This window comes from Strongylocentrotus purpuratus, unplaced genomic scaffold, assembly GCF_000002235.5.
Source record: "Strongylocentrotus purpuratus isolate Spur 01 unplaced genomic scaffold, Spur_5.0 spur5_scaffold_12, whole genome shotgun sequence".
NCBI classification, from domain to species: Eukaryota; Metazoa; Echinodermata; class Echinoidea; order Camarodonta; family Strongylocentrotidae; genus Strongylocentrotus; species Strongylocentrotus purpuratus.
In genome coordinates this window covers 29526704-29550098 of record NW_022145597.1, presented here as the reverse complement: position 1 = coordinate 29550098, position 23395 = coordinate 29526704, and the positions used below count along the sequence as shown (strand labels likewise).

General features: G+C 37.9%; 1 protein-coding gene across 4 annotated transcripts; it reads right to left on the bottom strand.

The window, feature by feature from the left end:
* Positions 1 to 1781: 1781 nt before the first annotated feature.
* Positions 1782 to 20989, bottom strand: LOC752978. Of its 4 annotated transcripts, XM_001180800.4 has the most exons (7): positions 20140 to 20978; positions 13651 to 13941; positions 13059 to 13329; positions 12493 to 12620; positions 11279 to 11443; positions 9862 to 10005; positions 7697 to 9371 (listed from the first exon to the last, which is right to left on the bottom strand). In XM_001180800.4, exons 1-7 carry the CDS (start codon positions 20264 to 20266, stop codon positions 8401 to 8403), a joined length of 2097 nt encoding a protein of 698 aa, XP_001180800.3. In that variant the 5' UTR covers positions 20267 to 20978; the 3' UTR covers positions 7697 to 8400. The 4 variants fall into 4 exon arrangements, with proteins under 4 accessions (XP_030838206.1, XP_001180800.3, XP_030838204.1 ...); XM_030982344.1 differs by lacking the exon at positions 9862 to 10005 and having other exon boundaries at positions 20140 to 20981; XM_030982345.1 differs by lacking the exon at positions 13651 to 13941 and having other exon boundaries at positions 20140 to 20980.
* Positions 20990 to 23395: the final 2406 nt, after the last annotated feature.

Below are 23395 nucleotides of genomic sequence, written 5' to 3'. Positions count from 1 at the left end.
TTTGTTTTAAAAATACAAGCACTAAATAAAATGAGACAGAAAATCATGTTAAAAACAATGGAAACATTATTAAGAATCGATAAGTGTGCAAATGTGACATATTAAAGCTTACATCTAAAATTATTTAACAAAGGACCTGTTTCGACCAGTCCACCTTTCATTCTTGACAAACATCAAACATCACACATACGAGGGGTATGAATAATTCAGTTGATAACTGTATGAATACTACATATATACATATATATAACCCTACATGGTACATTAAGTTGACATCATAAAAATCCTAACCCTAACCCTAAAACCTAACCCTAACCCTAACCTTAACCCTAATGTCTACTTAATGAATCATTTGTTCACTTTAAATGTCCCTCCAATGACGCCTTTATTGAAATTACATATATAAAGAGAGATATACAGTGCGTCCCAGAAAAAACGTAACCGAGAATTATCGATGTTTTATCATAACTTAATCGAAATTATAATTAATATAATTTATGACACATATTTGTAAAGCCTAGATCCTTTTCTTTCTTTTGATCCGACTCATATTTTGCATGAGTGATAAAAAAAATTGAAGAGAGGACACAAATTCATTTGGCGGACGGTATCTGAATTTCAAAGAGAAAATCATATTTCTAGAAATTTAACTTTCTTCCCTTTCATATGACACCTCAATCAGGAAAAATGAGCTTGGAATAACAAGGTTCTGTTTGTTTAAAGTAAGGCTTGTATTTCCGTAATTTTATTAAACGAATTTGTTTTCACTGGGTGCCTGTCGTAGCAACAAGCAGAATTGACAAAAGACTTATCTCCGTTTCGTTGACAACTAGCCATGCATCAAGTCTTTCGTCTTCTTTGTGCATGGCTGATTTAAAAAAAAAAACAGAGTTAAGTCTTCTGTCAACTCTGTTTGTTGCTACGGCAGGCAGCCAGAGAAAATGAACTCGTTTAATCAAATTATGGAAATGCAAGCCTTTTTTAAAACAAACAGAACTTTGTTATTCCTGGCTCATTTTTTTTCTGATTGAGGTGTCATATGAAAGGGCAGAAATTGAAATTTCTAGAAATGTTATTCTCTCTTTGAAGATACCGCCTGCCAAATGACTTTTTGGTTTCCTCTCTTCAAAGTGTTTTAAATCGCTCATGCATTAAATATGCATCATATGAGTTGCACAAATATGTGTCATTTTTTAATCATTATAAATGTGATTAAGTTATGATAATACATCGATAATTCTCGGTTCCGTTTTTTCTGGGAATTAGATCCTCCTCTTTCATTTGTAGACGAAAGACTTCATGCATGGCTGATTGTCAACGAAACGGAGCTAAGTCTGTTGTCAATTCTGCATGTTGTTATGGCAGGCACCTAGTGAAAACGAATTCGTTTGATAAAATTATTGAAATGCAAGCACTACTTTAAACAAACAGAACTTTGTTATTCCTGGCTCATTTTTTCCTGATTGAGGTGTCACATGAAAGGGCAGAACCTCAACTTTCTAGAAATGCGATTTTCTCCTTGAAATTCAGATACCGTCCGCCAAATGACTGTTTGGTTTCCTCTCTTCAAATTCATTTTAATCACTCATGCGTGAAATATGCATCATATGAGTTGCATCGATTGAAAGAGGAGGATCTAAGCTTTCCAAATATGTGTCATTCAGTAATTATAAATGTGACTAAGTTATGATAAAACATCGATAATTCTCGGTTTCGTTTTTTATGGGACGCACTGTATAGCGCTCGATCCACATCATTCAGCTGAAAGCTTATCGGTTCGGATCTGAATTAGTTGTAAAAAGGAGATAGAAAGCAAATATACCAAGCATTAAGTTCGAAAGTATAGTGAAAATTATATATCTTTGGAGGGACTGGCAATAGTTACTATTTTTTCTCTCGAAATTATACCTTCTGTTTCTAGTGCGGCGCGATGGTCATGATACCAAAGTTTGACGTCAGTGCCATAGCGTTTCCATGACAACACGACTAGGGAAAGGAGGATGATCATTGTTGTAACCACGACCACCACAATGGTTGTGTGCGTGACCTTGACTACATGTTCCTCTGTGGTCGCTGTAAGAAAGTAGATAAAGAAACACGCACGTATGAGATGCTGATAACTGTAATGTGATCGAGAGCACTGTGGTATTACAGGTGGAGGCTCATGATATGACAGGTCCCGGGTTCGATCGTTGCTCGGTGCTTGATATCCTTGGACGAAATGTTTCATCCCTCTGGTCCTATGTGTATTAATGGAGACCTTGCAACGGTTGAATGGTAATAGCTCCATCTGTAATAAGTCTACCCTGGGTAATAAACCAAAGACAAGAAAATAAATCAAAGACAAGCCAAATCGTCGTAAAGTCGTTAAGTGTCTACACGGTCTAAGGATATTCTTACCAAGCGAGAGTGTAAGGTTGACTTTCGTTATGTACTGGGAGATCTTACACATGACCTGGTATATCCCCAAAGCCTCTTCAGTCACATTAGTGATGTTCAGCCATGTAGACAAAATCTTGAAAGGCTTCCTGGGTAAAGGGAGTCAAGTATAAAGAAATGCCTAAACATGTACACCACCATTATACATGTACGTCATGGATTCTCGAAAATCGATTTCAACCAATGAAATGAAATTTGTATGAATTGATGAATCGTATCCGTGCCAAAAGGTTATTCAAAACAAGATAAAACATGAATCATAACTTCTTTCCGCATTGAGTGATAATCCGTGGTGAGTTCAGGATTCCCTGGCAGTGGCGGAAGGGAGTGGGGGAGGGGGCAACAGTCTGAAAGCTCTCGGACAAGCAGAATAAATGTTGTATATTTCAAGAGCTGAGTTTTCTGCCGGGAAGGAGGCACATTTTCTTTGCATACTCCATGCGTTTTAAGATATGCCAGGTTGGGTTTTGTTGAGTGGTAGGGGGTTGGTAGGGCACGCCTCCCCCCCCCAAAAAAAAAAATTAGCCATGCTGTCATGCAGCAGGTTAGAAATTTGTTTTTAAACCCACTGCATTTGGCAAGCGATTGGAAACGCACAAAATATTATTTCAAAAATGAAGCAAAACAGAACTGTTTACTTGTTTAGAATTAGCTTCGGTGGGCAACTACCCCTTTGGCTGAACTATACGCACTGCAATTGTGTTTTGCCCCTCTTGAGGTCAAGGTCTGGATACGCCCCTGGTAAGAAGATAATAAAAACGAAAAATCTTGCTTACCTTTGACAAGTCTGAGTTTGGGTGACATTTCCGTCTTCTTTTCGGCTCCCATATGAGAACTCCGTGCCATGGATCTCATAGAAGTCCACGTTTTCATATATCCCGTTGGTCTGACTCAGTTTTTTCCAATTATGCTGCAAAAGAAGATCGTATCGATACTTGAACTGGCAGAAGAAGGAGGCGTTCCCTCCAAGAACGGCCATCTGATCCTTGCATACAACGCTGGACGATTGATACGGGATTGGTTTGTTGATCCAAGGGCGCTCTGCACAGAGATGGAGGAGTGAGAATGAGAATGAAAATGAGGGAGAAAGACAGAGAGAGAAAGAGAGGGGGTGGGGGAATAGGGATGGGGTAGAAAGAAAGAGGGAAAAAGAGAAAGAGGGAAAATGTTATAACTATCATTATTACTATTAGCATTATTATTGCCATGGTTATTATTATTATTGTTTTTATTGTCATCATTATGATATTTATTATTATCAATAATAACATTAATGTTAATATTTTTGTTATCATTATGATTGTTATTATTATCAATGATATTATTATTGTGATATTATTATTACCATTATAATCTATATTATTGTTATCATTATTATCATTATTATTCTCCTTTTCAGCGCTTCACCCTTCATCTCCCGCCCCTGCCTACCTTGGATACGCATGTTGATACTCCGACTAATATTCCTCACACCGTTCGACACCACGCAAGTGTATTTTCCTCCAGAGTCGAAATCTGTGGAAAGGAAATTGAGCGTCTGGTTGCTGTTCTCTAGCTTATACTTGGTGTCGGAGTTGTTGCCCAAACTCCAGGAGTCGTACGGGATGCCATTGAAGAACCACTGTATGCTACAGAAATTAAAGCTCTCACACTGGAGAACACGGTGCTGGCACTCATAGGAGAACACCAGGATCGCAGTCTCTTCCAGAAAGGAAAGCTTATCTGTGAGAGTGGAGTAATGCAAACGTTTACTGGGATCAGCAGGAGATCGAATACCTCACAGCACAAGGAGTTAACATCATATGAAAAAGAATGTAATATATAAACAAATCATTTTCAATTTTACAATCCATTTGATATAACAATGGTTTATCAAAGACAAGTTACAAGTATTATACCGTGTAAAGAATGAACACACAAAGGTGATGAAACATAAGCATAGAGCGGAATCGTTACAACACCTTTTAATATGTGATTTATGAGAAATAAAATTCCTAAAAGGTTGTGAACTATTGACACTTTTTACAAAGAACAAGAAGAAAAAAAAACTAGATAAAAGAAGTATATTGTTAATTCAATAATCTTCAATGATCTTTTTAGCACAAATGCCTCTTATCATTCATATTCCACCCGTCAATACGCAGATTTTCATCACTTTCTTCCCAAAACTACAATCAGTCAACATTCCTTAAGTTTTAATGGAATTAAGTTGCTATGGTCATAAATCAGAGCAGCGACCGACCGATTAGTAGCCTGCTCGGTCGCCGTTGGAATTTAGGCATCGCCCGACGATTTTGTGGAGAAGTCGCGAGCAGGCTGTAGAGCCCCAGCGATGCCTGGGCGGTGCTCATGTCGATTTCCCGTCGGTCGCCGGTCGATTTTAGGTCAAAACTGGGCAAAATTGGAGAGCTTCTCCGAGCGGCGTCCCGGCAGTGACCGACCGATGACCAACCGATACCCGAGCGGTCTCCAACCGGCCACCGGCTTACTGTAAGAAAATTGCCCGGCAGCCGGCCGGTGATCGGCGGGGCGCCAAAAAAAGCTCGGTGCCCGGGTGTTCGCAGCCCGGACATCGACCTAATCGAGCGTTCGCCGTCGAGCGATTTAGGTCAAAAATCTAGGCCGCTAGGTCAAAGGCTGCTGACCGATTTTGAACTCGCCGCCCAGTGACCGACTGATCTCCCAGCGGCGACCGGCCGACGACCGGGTGGCGAACGCTCAGGTGCCTTTGACTTAGCGGCTTCGATTTTTGACCTAAATCGCTCGACGGTGAGCGCTCGACTAGGTCGGTGCCCGGACGGCGACCGCCCGGGCACCGAGCGTACTTTGGGCGGCGAGTGAAAGTGAGCAGGCGCCGCCCGAATTTTAACTCCGCGCTAAAACTTCAGCAGCGACCGAGCCATGCCCTAAAAACAAGCGGGCCGGGCGGCCGCCGCTGGGCGAAATTGGCTCAAAACTCGTCGCCCGGCCGCCGAGCAGGCTACTTTTAGGTGATGTGACCATAATGGAATTACCTAGACAATGATATTTAACTTAAGCTATGGTCGTGCATTGATTAAGCATTTTCTTACATTTTATTTCATTCAGCTTTGGTAATTGTATTTTTTCAAGTTCGAGTTCGTTCATTCATTTCATTTAAACAAAACAGCAAATGCAAATAAACATACAAGTATATATACATACAGTTGTAGCGTCTACTTACTTCTATCAATGTCCTCCACACAATCCGTTGCTGCAGTCATGATCTGATTCCCGAGAACTGACCAAACAATAAGCGATAGGAATACAAGTCGTCTCATTACTTCCAAGTCCCTCATATTATCATTAATGATTCTCCAAACAGATGATTCGAAACTCAACAAGCTGAAAAATTTCTTTTTTTACAAGCCATTGACGAATTAATAGTTAATTTAGCAATACCCTCGCCAGAGCCGCCTTGAGAACCTTGCGCGGTGGATATGATAGGAAAAATAGAAATGGAATAGCATTGCTTCCGTTCTATTTGGAGGCAGTATACAACGGAAATCAATGGATACATTACTTCTGCTTTATGTTACTATAATCAGTGTTTATATTATACGCCGGTAGATTTTGCAACGTAATTGTGGGCTTGTAAGTTTGTTCAGGCTGCAACCTCGAAACCATTGCAAGGATCGAAGATAGCTGAAAGCAAAAGTGAAACTCAAACTTTCACTGGATCTATTTCTTTCTACTTTTTTTCGCTTGCAATAAAACTAGCTTCATATCCGGGTGGACTGCCCTTTATATGCATCCGGATATATATAAATACATTTCGTATTTGTTTTAAAAAACCCGGACTAGAAGAAATTGGGGATAGAGCATTTGCATCAGCAGCTCATTCTCAGTGGAATAATTTCCTGCTTTCTCTTCAAACAACCAATATCCTTCAAAATGTTAAAGTCATACTCGAAGATAAAGTTGAGTTCTGGTCTTGCGATTGCATTGTGAAAGAAACGGTGTGGAATCGATCAGGAAAAGTTTATTATGTAGCATATAAGTATTGGTGTGTACTGTAATCATTATGGTGCCTTCACTTAAACTGTATCATAATGTGAAAGAGGATGCCATTTAATACACACTGCTGCAAAGATCCCCCTAAAAAAAAAAGGTTTTGGTATGCCCTTTCGAATACAAAATTCTTTGAGAAGCAAAAAAAAAAAGGGGGGGGGGGAGTGGTCTTCACCCTAAGAAACTTCATTTTTTTCTATCTTCTTGACCCATGCCCTACTTCTTTTCTTTATGCCGGAGAGGAGGCAGGCGTACCATCTCCCTGCATCTGTCACTGATCATGGATGTACAAAAAGCCTTAACTGAATCGATAACATATTATTCTTTGTTACGTCATGTTCGTAGGCACTGCTAATGGTTGTGCCAGTGAGCCCTGTTATAATGGAGGCACTTGCAAGAACAGCTTGACCAGTTACACGTGCCTATGTACAATACAGGAGATACAGGAACCCACTGTGAAATGTGTGAGTAAGTCCTAAATGTATCAAAGAGACTAAAAAATTATGGCTTGTTCAAATATGCCGCGGTAAAAAAAGAGAAAAAGATAGAGAGAGAAAGGAGAGAGAGAGAGAGAGAGAGAGAGAGAGGGGGAGAGAGAGAGGGGGAGAGAGAGAGGGGGAGAGAAGAAGAAGAAGAAAAACAGAGAGAGGAGGAGAAAAATAGGAGGAGAAAAGAAAGGAAAGGAGGAAGGAGGAAAACAAGAAACAGAAAGAGTAGAAGAAATGGGAGGAGAGCAAGAAACAGAGGAAGAAGAGGGCAAGGAAAGAAGGTGTAGAAGAAGAGTGAGAATGTGAAATATACATGCATTTAGACTTCATAAGGTTGTGGCCCTCATGCATTGAGACTTCATAAGGTTGTAGCCCTCCCAAGATACCTGGAGCAGTATATTGAAAGGAAGAAATTACTGCAATCTTGGATACGGTGTTCCTAACTAAGAAATGTTTTAGCCGAGCTCTTTTGGGTCTCGTTCTCCTTTTTGATATATAAAAACAATTAATCAATCTATCATCCAGTCAACCAATCAATCAGCCAATAAATCAACCAGTCGATCAACCAATCATCCAACTAATCAATCAATCAATCATCCAACTAATCAACATTCTATCATATCAATCAATTAATCAACCAGTCGATCAACCAGTCGATATACCAATCGATCATTATCAGCTAAAAGTGTGTGCAAAGAGAAATTTAATCATAGAACAGCAAACTACACAAGAGAAAACAATACTGTCTCATGAAAAATGGTATTTATTTCATGTTTTTTAAGTTCTGAATTGAAGTATGTTTATTGTGTATATATACAACTCGAATGATATGTTAAGCAAAATAAATAAATAAAAAGAGAATTGGGTTGCATGGAAGAGCCCTTTCATCTTGTATCATAAACAAACAAACAAATATTGTTATAATCTGTAGGGTATTTGTAAAAGTGGATCATACGGAATATGAGACAATTCCAGATCTTTGACATTAATTTTGTTTTTTAACGAGCATATTTTGTGATATTGGTTCTGTTTTGTATTTATAAGAAGAGTTAATTCCAATGGTCATGATGGATGGTGGATATATATATATATTTTTTTAAGTTTACAAAAGAAAAATGAGACAGAAAATCATGGTAAAAACAACGGAAACATTATTAAGAATTGATAAGTGTGCAAATAACTGGATTGTTTAAGATGAATTTAAATGTTCAGAAGACGGCCAATGGTAATTTATTATCAATTGTGTTAACACATTGCATTGCCTTTTATAATTGACAACTGTACAACATTTCGGAAATGATATATTCGTAAATTTTATAGTAAATTTTCTCTTATGTTCTTACACATTTGCATAATAACAATGATTATGCTCACCAATAATTTGTTTTACCTCTCCCCAGAACTCAACTGTCTCTTTAAGCTGAAAAGAGTGTTGCCATGTGGACTATATGTATCCTGGATTGCTCTCATTATCAATCAAATGAGGCCCCTTTTTTGGTCGTAGGAAGAATTGAAAGATGGAGAGAGAGGAGTTGAATGTGTTTGAATTTGGCTGATATTCTTGGAATGAGTTAAGATTGTCAGGTTCGTTTGCGTGGACCGGGTGGGAAGGCGAGAAAAGTGAGGACGAGGTGGAAGATCCATAACTGGATGATAAGGACATCGGCGCCGTCGGCGACAGCGGAGGAGACGTAGTCGTCGACATATAGGATATTTCTGAGGACTGAGTTGAAGGTCGGTTCTGCCGGGACGAGCCCGAAGCTTTCCCTACGACGAGTCCACCAGATCTTGATGATTCTGGACAAGATAACGCTGTTAAATGTTGTAGGCTGGAATCGACTGCATATGGTCTTTCAGTAGTTAGCAATGATGGGGACGTCAATGATATCGATGACGAGATATTCGACGGCGTTGCGGCTGACATTACCGGCATCGTAATATACGATGATTGTTCAATCGGTAAATTACTGCTTTGTCGACGCGGTGGTAGTCGGAGTCGTAACCGCTTCATTGCCCAATCATCGAGACGCGTCTCGCCCTTCTGCTTCCATTTTAAACATGTGACATCCTTGAGCACGTGGTCGATCAGCTTGGCATTCGAGTCGGTGTTCGACAAGGAGGTTGGCCCGGAGTCTCGGTAGAGCAGAGGGATGACGTTTGGGTGCATGGTGTCCAACGCGTGATGGAGTTCAAACAAATGCCATTCGTTTCCTGAAAAATTGTTCACAGAAAACGATGGCGATGATGGAGAAGACAATGATGATGACGAGGAAGTTAGTTGTGCAGCTGTAGTTTCTATCCTTCCTGATGTAGATTGCGATGATGAGGTCGATGAATGCCGGTAGAAATCTGCTGACAGTAACACGATGCAGCGGCGGCTTTTTGTCAGCGCTTCCACGATTTCTTCACTTTCAACTAATGATGCAAACAGAATGATGGAAACAGAATGATGGAAACAGAATGATGGAAACAGAATATGCATTTGCCCAAGAAATATAAGATCAGTGGAAGAAAATTGGGGATCGAACAAGTATAACATCTAAATTAGGCATACTATTGTTAATACATCATTAAGATAAATTATCTTGATATTGTACTTCTTCGTTCCCCCAATAAGTATCAACTGGATTTGGTTTTTGGTTGAGAAGGGGGAACGGTCTTACTTTGATCAAACTTACATGTAAGCCAACATTTTTTTGTCACTCACAGTAGTAGTCAACATGCGGAAAAGAAGAGAAGGTGTTTATATTAATATTTATCTGATCAAATCAATTTCATTATGCTGTTATTCTTATGCTTCAGTCATACTTCCATGTAAATCCTATCGCAAGCGCCACGTAATTTTGTTAGATATTGTGATTAACAGAACTTTACTAAAGGGAGTGCAAAAAAAGATCGAACTAACCAGAGCCGAATGTTGCGTCTCTTTCTCGTATGAATAGTTTATACTGGTCCTGCAAACTCGGGCAGAGAATGTTGTCGACAAAGGATTTATCCTGGCCTTCATAACATGAAATAATGTATGCGTCGTAGAGTTTGTTATCTATCTCTGGAGAAAGAAAGAGAGAGAGAGAGAGAGAGAGAGAGAGAGAGTGAAACGGTGAGAGAGGAGGGGTTGGGGGAGGGTAGGCAAAAATGAAAACATAAGAATAATTGACAAAATTAATCACACAATGATTGATTCATGGTCACAAAAAAATCATACCAAATATCATGAACGTCCTAGAATTTGTTATCTATTTCTTGTTTTAAAAAAGAGGGAGGGAGAGAGATAGATGGGGCAACAATCTTAACAACAATGATAATAGCGAGACTTATTTTGCGTTTATATCCATCCCATGGGATGCTCGTGTCTCAATTATAATTTATTATCGCGCCCAAGGAATACATTCTTACCAGGGTGGAGAGTGTCATTTAGATGAACTGCCAAAGTAATGTATGGTGATGGAAAGCCACTTTAAGCAGGAAGCCCTCTCTTGACGGTGGGATGACAGCTATAACTCTACTTTGGTTTATCCCATTTACTCTCAAACTCCCACTCTACATACTCATGTCCCCAATTGGCATGAACCCGAGGGGAAAATAGGGTTAAGCAACCTCTTTTTTTTTATATTATTTTCAGACAATCAAAGCCTCTATTGTTAGTAACCCCTTCCATGGCTCACAGCCCAGATTACAGCATCATGTCATTTAATATTGTAGTGTAAGCAAGGGAAAGCAAGGGATAGATTAATGCATTTTTTTTTATAGTCGAAGAGACGTTTTTTATGCCCCAATTGGCATGAACCCGAGGGGAAAATAGGGTTAAGCAACCTCTTTTTAAAAAATTATTTTCAGACAATCAAAGCCTCTATTGTTAGTAACCCCTTTCATGGCTCACAGCCCAGATTACAGCATCATGTCATTTAATATTGTAGTGTAAGCAAGGGAAAGCAAGGGATAGATTAATGCATTTTTTTTTTTTATAGTCGAAGAGACGTTTTTTTCTTTTCATGGAATTGCTCTTTTGCTGTAACACGTATTTACACATGCTGTGCCAATAGAGACAACGTGCTTTTATGGGTTATAGTGGGAAATTGATTGGACCTACTTGTCTTAACTGTAATAGAAATAGATTAATAGATGGATAGATAGATAGATAGATAGAGGATAAGAGAAAGAGAGAGGGAGGGAGAGAGGCCGGAGTGAGAGATAAAGAGAGACAGAAAGTGTGATAGTGGGATATTGATTGGGCCTACTTGTCCTGACTGTAATAGAAATAGATGTATTGATAGACAGATAGACAGAGAGAGAAAGGGAGGGAGAGGAGGCTGAAATTATACCTTCTGTTTCTAGTGTGGCGCGATGGTCATGATTCCAAAGTTTGACGTCAGTGCCATAGCGTTTCCATGACAACACGACAAGGGAAAGGAGGATGGTCAATGTCGCAACCACGACCACCACACTGGTTGTGTCCGTGACCTTGACTACATGTTCTTCTGTGGTCGCTGTGAGAAAGTAGATAAAGAAACACGCACGTATGAGATGCTGATATTAATGTGAGATCCCTGTGGTATAACTGGAGGATTCTCATTATGACCGATCCAGGGTTCAATCTGTTCGGTACTGATATCCTTGGACGAAATTTTTGATCCACACTTGATCCTCTCGTCCTATGTAACAATATAGATATAATGACTGCTATGAGAGGGATAGTGTTTTTATGGGCTCAAGAGGACGTTACATCCTGATATCACCCGAGGCGTTCCGAGAGGGTGGTAGCAGGATGCAACATCCCCGAGAGACTATAAAAACTAATATGCCTCGAATTTTAAAGCAGTCTTTATATCTTTTATAACCCGAATTCACAAAAAATGTACAAAGAATTCTTACCCTTATCCTGTTTTTTGTATAGTAAAGACTGGATAAAACATCACAGAAAATCTGAGACACTGTCTGTAAACCTTCGCTTGAAAGTTGCTTGAATGTTACAATCATTCGGGAATCCTACACACAGTACTGCACTGTATTTTGTATCCGCGCTCGCACAAATAAACTTTTAACACGTAAACCAATAGGGATCTCACCAAAATGTACCTTTGCATCTTTTAAAAGACTATTGACCGGTAGGCGGGCATGGCTAAAAGCACAACTCCAATTTCGACCAATCAGATGGCTAGATTTCTAAAGGTATATAATACTAATGAGGCTACACTGTTTTCAAACCAACCGGGTGTTGAAACCTATGTTAAAACCATATGGGAGTTGGAGGATTCATTAGTCAATGGGTTCAATCGACCTGTTGGGCAGAATCTACATGTACATTTAAAAGTCCACACCTGAACCTATCCCAATATCTTTCAGAATCCAATTTAGGTCAAGTCGTAGCTAAGTCGCGGTCACGTCATGGTCAGGTCATAGTCAAACTGTAGTCAAATGGTAGTAAATTTGCGACCATGTCGAAAACAAGCCAAAATCGTAGTAAAGTCGTAAGAAAGTCGCTGTCAATCTTAGTTAAAGGCGTAAGGTGTCTACGCGGTCCAAAGATAATGCTTACCCAGCGAGAGTGTAAGGTTGACCTTCGTTAAGAACCCGGAGATCTTACAATGTACCTGGTACCTCCCCAAAGCCTCTTCAGTCACATTCGTGATGTTCAGCCATGTAGACAAAATCTTGAAAGGCTTCCTGGGTAAAGAGAGTCAAGCATAAAGAAAATCATAAATATGTATATCACCCTAATACGTCAAAAAGCTCTCGGATAAGCGGAATAAATGTTATATATTTCAAGTTTTCCGCCGGGAAGGAGGCACATTTTCTTCTCATACTCCTTATGTTTAAAGATATGCTATGTTAGGTTTTGTCGAGTGGTAGGGGGTTGGTAGGGCGAGCCTCCTGAAAATCAGCCATAGCAAACAGCAGGTTAGGGAATCGTTTGTAAGCCCAGTACATTTGGCAAGCTATTCAAAACGCAAGAAAAATTCATGCAAAATGATGCAAAACAGTACTTACGTAGCATTTGCTTCACCACCCCTTTGGCTGAACCATATGCATTACAATTGTGTGATACCCCTCTTGAAGTCAAGGTCTGATAAGAAGGTAATAAAAACGAAAAATCTTGCTTACTCTGGACAGTTTTTCTGAGTTAGGATGACATTTTCGTCTTCTTTTCTGTACCCATGCGTGAACTCCGTGCCTGGGATGTAATAAAAGTCCACCAGTTGAAATCCCCCGTATGTCTGGTTCAGTTTCCTCCAACTCTTCTGCAAGAAGGCCCCGGGGTTTCGATACTTGAACTGGCAGAAGAAGGAGGCGTTCCCGCCAAGAACGGCCATCTGATCCTTGCACACACCGCTGGACGATTCCAATGGAATGGGTTTGTTGAGCCATATTTTCTCTGCACAGAGATGGAGGAGAGAGAGATAGAGAGAGAGAGAGAGAGAAAGAGAGAAAGAGAGAAAGAGAGAAAGAGAGAAAGGGGGTGAGGGGAGAGAGAAAGATAGGGGGTTGAAAGAGAGAGATTGTTATTACTTTTATTATTATTAACAATATTGTTAGTAATGTTATTGTTGCTATTATCATAATTACAATTATCATTCATGCTATCATTATGATTTTTATTATTATCAAAATTATATTATTATCAATATTATTATCATCATTTTTATTAGTATTATTCTTTCAAGCCCTTCACCCTTTATGCCCCGCCCCTGCCTACCTTGGATACGCAAGTTGATACTCCGATTAATATTCCGCACACCGTTCGAAACCACGCAAGTGTATGTTCCTTCAGAGTCGACGTCTGCGGAAAGGAACTTGAGCGTTTGGTTGCTATCCTCTAACTTGAACTTAGTGTCGGAGTTGTTTCCCAAACTCCAGGAGTCGTACGGGATGCCATTGAAGAACCACTGTATGCTACAGAAATTGACGCTCATACACTGGAGAACACGGTACTGGCACTCGGTGGAGTACACATCGCTTGCCGTCTTATCCAGAAAGGAAAGCTCATCTATGAGATTGGAGTAATGAAAAGCCTTACTTGGACCAGCTGGATATCGAATATTTCACAACACAAGGAACCCTAACCCTAAACTTGATCCTATGGAATAGGTTTAAGCCCTGACCCGAGGACCAATTAACCTTGGCCATAGGGCCTAACCCCTGTTGTAAGAAATCTAATTTTCAAGTTTATTCAGAGAATTGACACTTCAGAAAATACGATTGTTAAAGTGTTAGTTAACCCAATGCATAACAGCACAAGGTTCACCTCAGACTTGTGGAATTTCTAGTTCTGTAGCTTGCTGTCACAGTCGGCAGAGGTTGATAATTGATTAAAGTAGTTTTGTTTTGTTTTTCATATATCCATATGTGTTCAGAGTAGTACAAGGTTCACCTGCTTTATGCTTTCTTAGCAGTCAGGTAAAATAACACCAACCAACCACCTCAGACCTGTAGAAATTCTGGTTCTGTAGCTTATTGTCACAGTCGGCAAGGTTGGTTAAAGTATTTTAGTTTTGCTCCTCGTATACCCATATGTGTTCCCTTCTTATTTTTGTTCATTGTTTATGTAAATATGTATCAAGTATCAAGTATCAAGTTTATTTGTCTTCCAGAAAACACATGTGACAAAATATAATAGAGTATAATCACAACAATACAATGTAGAATAAAGAAAGACGAGGAGACCTTGGTTGAAGCACAGCTTTTTAATAATATGTTCATTGTTTATATGTAAATATGATATATGGACCTATGCTCTTACAGCTGAGTCTAGAATAAAGTCTTGAATTGAATTGAATTGAATAATCTATCCATAACCCAAACCCAAACCCTGACCCGATTTCCAGAAATGAAGAAAATACATAATAAAATGTACACCTCATTAGTATTATGATAATTTATTGGTATTATTATTACTGTCATTATTATTATAATCATTATGATTATCTGGACAGTTATAACATCATCATTATTATCATTATTAGTAGTAGTAGTAGTAGTGTTATTGTTTTTATTATTACTATTATCATTAATAATAATATTATTATTATTATTATTATTATTATTATTATTATTATTATTATTCTGCTTATTATTATTACTATTATCATTAATAATATTATTCTGCTTATTATTATTACTATTATCATTAATAATATTATTATTATGATTAATATTATCATTTTTAATATTATTATAATTATCGTGATTATCAGTATTAATATAATTGTCATTACTATCATTATCATTATCATTATTTATTATTATCATCATTTTATTCATTCATTTCCTTTTTATCTGGGGGGAGGGGGGGTCAATCGAAAATCCATAGCCTCTAAATGTTACTGGCCTGCTCAAATATAAACAACACGGGACATCACGGGTTCCAAAGCTCTAGCTTATTAATCATGCTGCACGAATTTTCTGCTGATTTCAATTAAATTCAGTCGTATTAAATCTGCCCTTTAGATTACTCCTCCTGTTATTCAAAACTCTGTATAACACCTATATAATACCTCTTTCAAGCAACAGGAAGAAACTCTACAAGAAAACAGGCAAGACACTTAAAGCTCGAAATGCATTATGAGAGACTATATACAGACAGAAAAACATAACATGGCAGATGAAGGGACAAACAAAAAGCTCCGAATGGAAAAATATCCATAATATGTACTATATTAATAGTTATTTACATGAAAATATGTGATAAATCTTGTCATTGACATCACATAATACGGTTCTAGGACACCTTCTCCCTGGACATCCGACCCGGATAACCACCCCTAGTCAACTACCCCTTAGGACACCTACCCCCTGGACATCCACCCCGGATAACTGCCCCCAGTCAACTAGTCTACATGATATAGAAATGTGGAAGAGCTAGAAAGAGAGATAGAAAGAAAGGAAGATAGAATAGTGAAGCTAGAGTACGCTGCTAACGATCTCCAACAATATTCCAGGCGATCATCTCTTCGAATCTTTGGTGTCACGGAGACACCAAACGAGACTACAGATCAGATCGTCTGCAAAATTGCCGCGGATCAGCTTAGAATTGCCCTGTCGCCAGGTGACATCGACCGATCACATCGCGTCGGGAAGCCTGACGGCAGGCATCATCGCGCCATCATCGTCAAGTTTTGCTCATATCGCAAGCGAACCGAAATCATCCAAGCACGTCGATCACTGAAAAATACTGGAATTACGATTCAAGAGGATCTCACACAACACAATGCTCAACTGTACGCAAGAACCTACAAACACCGGAAGGTATTAGCTGCATGGACTCGTGATGGTATGATTATTGCCTCAATTCAAGCCTCTGGTGGAAAATCGACCTCTAAAGTTATCCGTTCAGATATCGACCTCGAAAACCTTTGATAGTTAAGTCAAGTTAGCGATATTGCGAACGATCGAACTGACATTTTAATGACTTATATTTCTCCCTGGAGTCAGAAGTTTTTTGTTTTTTTTACATTTTATCTTTTCGGATTTTTCTAATACTCGAACTTTTAAATGTATTTTGTTTTGTTTTGTATTTCTAATTTGTTTTTTGTATACTGCTTGTATGCCTGGAAGCACTGTAAATTCAATTATTAATGATCAATCGTTTGTGGAATTCTTAAGCCCGAGAAATGGAGAAAACGATTTTTATGGACCCTCTCATGGATCTTATACATGCAATGAATTCAATGACCTCGTTAATGATTCGAATGATGGCTTATTTCCCATCTTACATATCAACTGCCGAAGTTTAAGTAAAAATTATGATAACATTAGTACTTTTCTTAGTTCCTTAACAGTTCAATTCACAGCTATTGCTTTGACTGAGATATGGATTAAGGAGTACAATTCCTATTATGATATTCATAACTATACTCTTGTACTTATAGGTCGACAGAATAAAAAAGGTGGTGGAATTGGTTTTTATGTAAGAAATGATGTGAAATTTAATCGTAGACTTGATCTTGATATAAATACTCCATATATTGAATCGCTTTTTATTGAAGTTGTTACTGCTAATAAAAGTGCAATTCTCGGAGTTGTTTATAGACCTCCTGACCAACCTATACAAAGTTTTCTTGAGTCGGTTGAAAATGTTATTACTACTGTAAACACTGAAAATAGAACATTTTACATGATTGGGGATTATAATATAAACCTATTTAAAGTAAATTGTCAATCTCATGTTAAAGATTTTATTGAAATGTTTATGGCAGTTGGTATGTACCCTCTAGTTCATGGTCCAACGCGTGTTGTAAATAACTCAATCTCTCTCATTGACAATATTTTCACAAACAACCTTGAAAATTGTTCATCTGGCACAATCTTAACAGACATTAGTGATCATTTCCCAATATTCTGCATTTATTCGCAAAGTACTCAAACCGTAACAGAAACGTGTATTACAATGAAAATACAATTTAGTGCAAAAAATATAAATACTTTTATTACGAATATCGGCAATACGCATTGGATTCTGAAAGAAAACGATGCTAATTCAAGTTATGATTGTTTTCTAAAACAATTTCAACATGTATATGAAATATGTTTCCCAATGAAATGTCAATCTAAGAATAAAAAACGATTTGATAAACCTTGGTTCAATGATGAATTAAGTCAGCTGAACAAAAAGAAAAGCTTATATTACAAGAAATATTTGAATAATCGTACTGCGTATAGACTTGATGCATACAAAAAGTGTAGAAATAAGTTAACGAATAGAATTAAAGATGTTAAATATAAGTATTTCAAACAAAGTTTTGTAGATGCTAAAGGTGATACTAAACAAACATGGAAAATTATAAATGGTCTTTTAGGCACAAAGTCTAAGAAAAATGAAATTCCGAGTACTCTACATTATAATAATGAAACGATTGATAATGATACAGATATATGTGAATCTTTTAACGAATACTTTATCAATATAGGTCCAAAATTAACATCAACTCTTGATATACCTATTGGTGATTTTAATCATTATCTAAAGAAAAATGAATCTACTGCTTTTTTTTACTCCAGTCACTCCAAGAGAAATAATGACCATTGTAGATAAATTAAAGAGTAATAAATGTAGTGGTTTTGACAGTGTTGATGTTAAGATGGTTAAAAGAGTTATACATTTGATCTGTTATCCATTATGTGCAATATTCAATTCTTCATTGGAAACTGGGATCGTACCAGATCAGTTGAAAATTGCTCAAATTATTCCTATATTTAAAAGTGGTACTAAAACTGAAATGTCCAATTATAGACCTATATCACTTCTTCCAGTATTCTCTAAGATATTAGAAAGAGCTGTGTATAATCGTTTATATTCCTTTTTGAATCTCCATAATATTTTGAAAAATTCACAATTTGGTTTTCGATCAGGCCACTCCACATCCTCTGCTTTAGCTGATTTTACATGCCAAGTTTCTCAAGTCTTTGATAAATCTGAAGTCATGATGGGATTGTTTTTAGACCTCAGTAAAGCCTTTGATACTCTTGATCATAATATTATACTTGCAAAATTGTTCAATTACGGAATACGTGGTGTGTTATTAAATTGGTTTAAGAGTTATTTATCAAACAGAAAACAATTTGTCAAAATTAAAGGTAATACTTCGTCTATGCAAACAGTTGTATGTGAAGTGCCACAAGGCTCTATTTTAGGCCCGCTTTTATTTATTCTTTCTATTAATGACATGTGTAATATATCGGACAAATTAAAATATATCTTATTTGCAGACGACACCAGTGTGTTTATGTCCCATAAAAATATTCAAAGTTTACAACAGGACTTTGGTAATGAAATAAACAAGCTATTACATTGGCTTTCTTTGAATAAATTAATTTTGAATGTTAATAAAACTAACTACATGGTTTTTACAAAACAAAAAATAGATTTTAATGAGGTTGATCTTCAGGTGAATAATCATGAATTCCAACGTGTATCTGTAAACAAATTCCTCGGAATAGAAATTGATTCTAAACTTACATGGAATGAACACACTGGTGCTGTCTGCAACAAGATCTCAAAAAATACTGGCATTCTAAACAAACTTAGATTTCTACCAAAATGTGTTTTAAGAATGTTATATAATACTTTAATTCTTCCTCATTTATATTACTGTTCTGAAGTATGGGGCATGACAAGCCAAACCAATCTGAATAGGATACTCAAAATGCAAAAGAAAGCCATCCGGATAATTTCAAATTCACACTACAGAGCTCATTCGAAACCTATATTTTATAAATTAAAGCTTCTCAATGTATTTGATATCTGTGAATATCACATTGCAGTCTTTATGTACTTGTGTCGAAATGAATCTTTACCATGTGCACTTCTAAAGTATTTTAATTTGAATTCGACTTTTCATGATTATGAAACTAGAAATGCAACTAATTTCCACTTACCTCAAATGAAAACAACTTTAATGAAAAAGTCAATATTTTTCGATGGTCCAAAAATTTGGAATTCCATTCCAATAAATATAAGAAATTGCAAAAGTCTTCAAACTTTTAAACGAAAATATAAAATGTATTTAATTGATTCCTACGTGCTATAACTCACCAGGCTCTTTACCCCCCTTGTTTTCCCTCTTTTTGTCATGCTTCCAATCCTACAACATTTAATTTGCCTTTTATTTATATTATACTGAGGGATGAGCTCTAGCATAAGGACCATACTCCTTTTTAGCTCATCCCTTCACTCCCATTATGTTACATGTATGTTATTTTGTTGTTATTGAATGTATGATATTTTATGTGTGATTATTCCGTATTTAATTGTATATGTTCTTGTATTTTTAATGATGAGTGTAAATAAAGGAACTTGAACTACCCCTTAGGACACCTACCCCCTGGACATCCACCCCGGATAATTACCGCCCCCAATCAACTACCCCCTAGGACACCTACCCCCTGGACATCCACCACCGGATAACCACCCCGGGACAACTACCACCCGGACAACTACGACAATTATCCTCGAGGACAACTACCCCCGGACAACTATCCTAGGCGGTAGTTGTCCGGGGGTAGTTGGCTGGGGGTAGTGTTGTCCTAGGGGGTAGTTGACTGGGGATGGTTATCCGGGGGTGGATGTCCAGGGGGTAGGTGTCCGGATACGCACATAATACAATTACCACAGCTGATTGAAATAAATTGTAAGAAAATGCTTAATTAATGCATGTACAAGTTGTAGGGTCTACTAACTACTACTTACTACTATCAAGGTCCTTCGGACAAACCGTTGCTCCAGCCATGGTCTGAACGCCGAGAACTGACCAAACACTGATCATTAGGAATACAAGTCGTCTCATCACTTCCAAGTCCCTCATATTATCATTCATGATTCTCCAAATAGATGATTCGAAACTCAACAAGCTGAGAAATGTCCTTGTATGCAAGCCATTGACGAATTCGTAGTTAATTTAGCAGTACCCTTGCCAGAGCCGGGGTAATATTGGAGCGCCTTGAGAACCTTACCATAAAGATATCCAGTATTCTTAATTGTAGTAGTATCGAAAATATTTATTCCTGTTTAAATCTTACTGCTAATTTTCTCTCTTTCACAAGATTAGAAAAATAGAAATGGAACCGAATCGCTTCAGTTCATCAAATAAAAGTAACGCTTGTTGAACGATTGTTAAGAAGAGATCTGCCGAGACCGTCGATGAACATTGACAGTAGACATCGATGGTGTTTGAAGATTCGCCCACATTTGGAGGCAGAATACAACGGAAGTCAATAGATACAAAGTATTATTCCTGACGGAATTTCTTTTTTTAGACACCTGATGTTTCTCCTAGGTGATACTATATATATAACAGCATTTCAATTTACAGGAAAGGACAAAGAAACCCGGATATATCCGGTGATATATCAATATACGCCGGTAGATTTTGCTAAATATAGTCTTGTAAGTGTGTTAAGTGTGGTGCGGTAGAATTCACATTATGTACAACATTTTGTGAGTTATGATGATTCATGTTTATAGTATGCGAACAGCCTATTACAATGGCATCTTGCGCTAGAGTGGTTCTGTACAAAATGGTGGTGTCTCGATCTATAGACCTAATGGCCCGAATTTACAAAGCAAGGTTTGAGCTCAGACCAAGGTTTGAGCTCAAACCTCCTTTTGTTTCGCCAAACCTCCTTTTGTTCTTTACAAACCAGGTTTGTAAAAAAACGCGTAAAACGCGTCATATGACGTACGAAAACCAAGGTTTGTCGACAAACCTGCTTTGTGAATTCGGGCCAATGTGTTTCCGGCTCTTTGATTATGAAAAACCAAGAAGTTACCAGCAAGAAGTTGCTGGTAACTTCTTGGAAAAACACCACAAAAGGTTGATTTCTGTGATTGATGTTTGCCTCCCCTCTTCTCCTCTCTCTCTCTCTCTCTCTCTCTCAGTCTCTCTCTCTGTCTCTGTCTCTGTCTGTCTATGTCTGTCTCTCTCTCTATCTCTCTCAGTCTCTCTCTGTCTAGATCTCTCTGTCTATCTCTTTCTCTCTCGCTGTCTATGTCTCTCTCTCTCTCTCTAGCTCTCTCTCTCTCTCTCTCTCTCTCTCACACACACTGAAAGAGTCTAATTGTCATTCTAACGTCCCGATTCACGTTATAGCGTGATCAGCGACAAAAGTCATCTTTGTACACACCCCAGAAAACCATGTCGCATAAAAGAATAAATGACCTTTAAAAATAATCGAGGCAATGCACTCCTCTGGACAACTTGGGGTTTTTCCCTTTCCATTCAGTACTAAACCACCGTAATCACGTGACACCATTCTTTCCTGTGCATCTTTGTTCAACCATTGACATGGTCCATGGTTTAATACAATGTCGATGAATTTCCTTGTGTACGTACCAGTCTGTTCCTGCACGCCTTCCCCGAAATTTAATTTTGTAACATCATGTTTCTACTTCACTAACAGACCAGAGCCCTGAAAATCAGAAAAGTTATTATGTAGCATTAGTAGTATTGGTGTGTACTGTAATCATTATGGTGCCTTCACTTAAACTGTATCATAATGTGAAAGAGGATGTCAAAGATGCAAAGATCCCTCCCCCTGTGGTAAGCAGAAAACCTCAGTGTTGTATTCTTTCACCAATATTCTACTTTAAACATGTTTCTATTAAAAATCCTTTAACATTATGATACAGCTTAAGTGATGAACATTTTGGGGGTCCCAACATTTTAGAGGGGCTTTACAAAAGAAAAAATATAAGGTTTTTGGTATGCCCTTTTGAATACACAATTATCTGAGAAGTAAAAAAAAAAAAAAAGGGGGGGGGGGGGGTCTCCACCCTAAGAAACTTAATTTTTTTAAAAATCTTCTTTACCCATCCCCTACTTCTTTTCTTTATGCCGGAGAGGAGGCAGGCGTACCATCTCCCTGCATCTGTCACTGATCATGGATGTACAAAAAGCCTTAACTGAATCGATAACATATTCTTTGCATACGTCATGTTCGTAGGCACTGCTAATGGTTGTGCCAGCGAGCCCTATTAGAATGGAGGCACTTGCAAGAAAAGCTTGACCAGTTACACGTGCCTATGTACAATACAGGAGATACAGGAACCCACTGTGAAATGTGTAAGTCCTAAATGTATCAAAGAAACTCAAAAATTATGTCTTGTTCAGATAAGCCGCGGTATAAAAAGAGAAGAAGAAGAAGAGAGAGAGAGAGAGAAAAAAAAAAGATAGAGAAGGAGACAAGTAAGAGGAGAAAAGAAAGGAAAGGAGGAGGGAGGGAAACAAGAAACAGAAGGAGTAGAATAAATGGGAGGAGAGCAAGAAACAGATGAAGAAGAGGGCAAGGAAAGAAGGTGTAGAAGAAGAGTGAGAATGTGAAATAAACATGCTTTGAGACTTCATAGGGCTGTGGCCCTCCCAAGATACCTGGAGCAGTATATTGAAAGGAAGAAGTTACTGCAATCTTGGATACGGTGTTCCTAACTAAGAAATGTTTTAGCCGAGCTCTTTTGGGTCTCATTCTCCTTTTTGATATATAAAAACAATTAATCAATCTATCATCCAGTCAACCAATCAATCAGCCAATAAATCAACCAGTCGATCAACCAATCATCCAACTAATCAATCAATCAATTATCCAACCAATCAATTAATCAATGAAACCACCAATCAATCAATCATCCAACTAATCAACATTCTATCATATCAATCAATTAATCAACCAGTCGATCAACCAGTCGATATACCAATCGATCATTATCAGCTAAAAGTGTGTGCAAAGAGAAATTTAATCATAGAACAGAAAACCACACAAGAGAAAACAATACTGTCTCATGAAAAATGGTATTTATTTCATGTTCTTAAGTTCTGAATTGAAGTATGTTTATTGTGTATATATACAACTCGAATGATATGTAAAGCAAAATAAATAAATAAAAAGAGAATGGGGTTGCATGGAAGAGCCCTTTCATCTTGTATCATAAACAAACAAACACATATTGTTAT